We start from the raw sequence: 2935 nt of genomic DNA on the forward strand, positions 1-2935 counted from the left end.
ACAATGTATAATAATTATAATTATAATAATTAGCATAATACTTATTGTAATAATTAATAAAATATATAAAATTCCAAGATTGACAAAAAAAGAAACAAAATATTTAAATAACCCAATATCTGAAAAAAGAAACTGAACAAAGAATAACTGAATTGCCAAAGGAAAAAAATATTCCACATGGATTTACTAGTAGATTCTATCAAGCATTTAAGGAACAAATAATTCCAATTTTACATAATATATTTGCATTAGTGGGAAAAGAAATAACACTTCTAATATCTTTCCGTAATACAAATATTTCCCTGATACCTAAAGTGGAGAGAGATGAGGCATGGAAAGAAAACTAGATCTGTATAACTAATAAACATTGATGTTATTAAGCAAATAGAATATAATAGATTAGAAAGAATATATATATATATATTATTTGGTTGACTTATACACGGATTTACTATTAGGAAGACTAGAACTGTAATATCATATTAATAATACAAATAATTTAAAACCACATGATTTTGTTAATAGATACTGGAAAGACTTCTAAAAAAATCTAACGCTCCCTCTCCACTATATTCTTCATATCTTCCTACATGGTACAAAATCTTAAAAAAAAAAAAAAAAAAAAAAAGACTTGTTTTTTTCACTCCATCTAGTAACTGATCCCTGTTTCCTTGCCTTTCCTGCTAAATTTCTTGAAATTTCTTTCTATATATTGATTCAGAGAGTTAGATGTCATATGTGTCATATTACACTTAAAGTCTACATACTCTTCTGCCTTCTAACTTCCCTGCTAAAAAAGACACTCACCTCAAATCCCACCTTCTACAAAAGGAAGTCTTTCCCAGTCCCCCTTGCAGCAATAGGCTCTCTGAGCCCCTCCAGGGCAAAGAGTGTTTTTGCTTTTCTTGTTATTCTCAGTTTAGCATACTGCTTTTGCACATAGTATGCATTTTTAAAATGTTTATTGACTGGCTGACTTGGACAAGTCACTGCACTGCATTTGCCTCATCTGTAAAATGAAGGAGTTATTTGAGCTCTAAAACTTCTTCCAACTCTAAATTCGACAATCTCATGATTTAATTAAAGGTTATATGCCTCTGTGACTCTGTTCTTCTGAATAATGTGACTTGATCAAAATGCTCAGTCTGTTCTAGGCAATAATTTTTGTGGTAACAGATTAATCCAGTAAAAGTTTTAACTTCACTGCAGTTGACTTTGTGTTCCATCAGTGCTACTGCAAAATTTGGGCTTGTAGGATACCTACTAGTAACGGTTTCATTTTTACCCTTACAGAATTTATAGAAGAAATAACACAGATTTCCAAATGAATAACAGAAAAGAAGATATGGAGATTGCCTCCCATTATCGACAACTTCTTCGTGAGCTGAATGAGCAGAGACAGCATGGGATCCTCTGTGATGTTTGTATTATAGTAGAGGGGAAGATCTTTAAAGCTCACAAAAATGTTTTGCTTGGGAGTAGCCGATACTTCAAAACGCTATACTGCCAGGTACAGAAGACTTCTGATCAGGCTACAGTTACTCATTTAGACATTGTTACTGCACAGGGCTTTAAAGCCATCATTGACTTCATGTACTCTGCTCACCTTGCTTTAACCAGCAGGAATGTTATTGAAGTGATGTCAGCTGCTAGTTATCTTCAGATGACTGATATTGTGCAAGCCTGTCATAATTTTATAAAAGCAGCTCTTGATATAAGCATAAAATCTGATGCATCTGATGAACTTGGAGACTATGAAATTGGGGCTCCTTCCAGCAGTAGTACTGATGCATTGATTTCAGCAGTAGTAGCTGGTAGGAGTATTTCTCCATGGTTAGCTCGTCGAACAAGTCCAGCAAATTCTTCTGGAGACTCAGCCATTGCCAGTTGTCACGAAGGAGGAAGCAGCTATGGGAAAGAAGATCAGGAACCAAAAACAGATAACCATGAGGATATTTCTTCACAGTCTTTGTGGACTAGTGACATGGGATATGGGTCATTACGTATTAAAGAAGAACAGATTTCACCATCACATTATAGTGGAAATGAATTGCGTACTGTCAAAGATAGTTCGGTTCAGAACACTTTCTCAGAACAAAGCATAGGGGATGGTTGGCAACCCACAGGCCGTAGGAAGAATCGAAAAAACAAAGAAACTGTACGTCACATTACCCAGCAGGTAGAAGATGACAGCCGGGCAAGTTCTCCAATGCCATCTTTTTTATCTGCTTCGGGATGGCCATATAATAATCGTGATCCAAGTAAGCTTTTCATTTTTATATATCTAACTCCAATAATAAAGAAAAATGCTTAATACTTTATATTAGACTACTTCTTTCCTTATTAGAGTATGATAACAATATTTTAAAAAGTGGAATAAGTCAGGATGTCAGTGTACTCAGGCATATTAAAAACAGATTATGAAAAATTTCATTTTCTAAGTCAGTCATGTCAATATAAGATATCTTTTGGTGAACATTGTCATATAATATAATTCATAATTATCCACTTAGTGGATCATGCAGCATATCTTTAAACCTTAAACTAGTTTCTTTCCCCAAAGACATTTGATGGACACTTCTTTTCATGGTAAATGGGTGTGTTTAGAGATTATAATCTATTTTTAATAATAATTTAATATAGACAAACAGAAAGATATTTCTACTAAAGAAAACAATTTAATGTGTTTTAGAGTCAAATGTAAATAACTTTGGTGCTCTTAGTCTTTTGGTCCACCAAACTGATGGGTTTTCTTCATTAGTACATTTAGTTGAGAATTGACTATTGGATATGAGTCTACTCTTATATAACTCTTGTCTGTACCTATGGATAACATGAGCCCATGAATCTGGAGATGTTGTAGCAGTTATATGTGTAACTGAAGAAAATTAGGAGGACAATTTAGATACACTTTCATAGATTCTCAATTTGAATT

The 2935-nt window shown here is 33.5% G+C and overlaps 1 protein-coding gene across 1 annotated transcript; it reads left to right on the forward strand.

The window, feature by feature from the left end:
- Positions 1–107: 107 nt before the first annotated feature.
- Positions 108–2269, forward strand: LOC123255758 (zinc finger and BTB domain-containing protein 46-like; the record flags this gene model as incomplete). Its single annotated transcript, XM_044684496.1, has 1 exon — positions 108–2269. A coding segment is annotated over exon 1 (945 nt), but the record flags the coding sequence as incomplete, so codon positions are not given.
- Positions 2270–2935: the final 666 nt, after the last annotated feature.

This window comes from Gracilinanus agilis, unplaced genomic scaffold (genome assembly GCF_016433145.1).
Source record: "Gracilinanus agilis isolate LMUSP501 unplaced genomic scaffold, AgileGrace unplaced_scaffold51499, whole genome shotgun sequence".
Lineage (NCBI taxonomy): Eukaryota > Metazoa > Chordata > Mammalia > Didelphimorphia > Didelphidae > Gracilinanus > Gracilinanus agilis.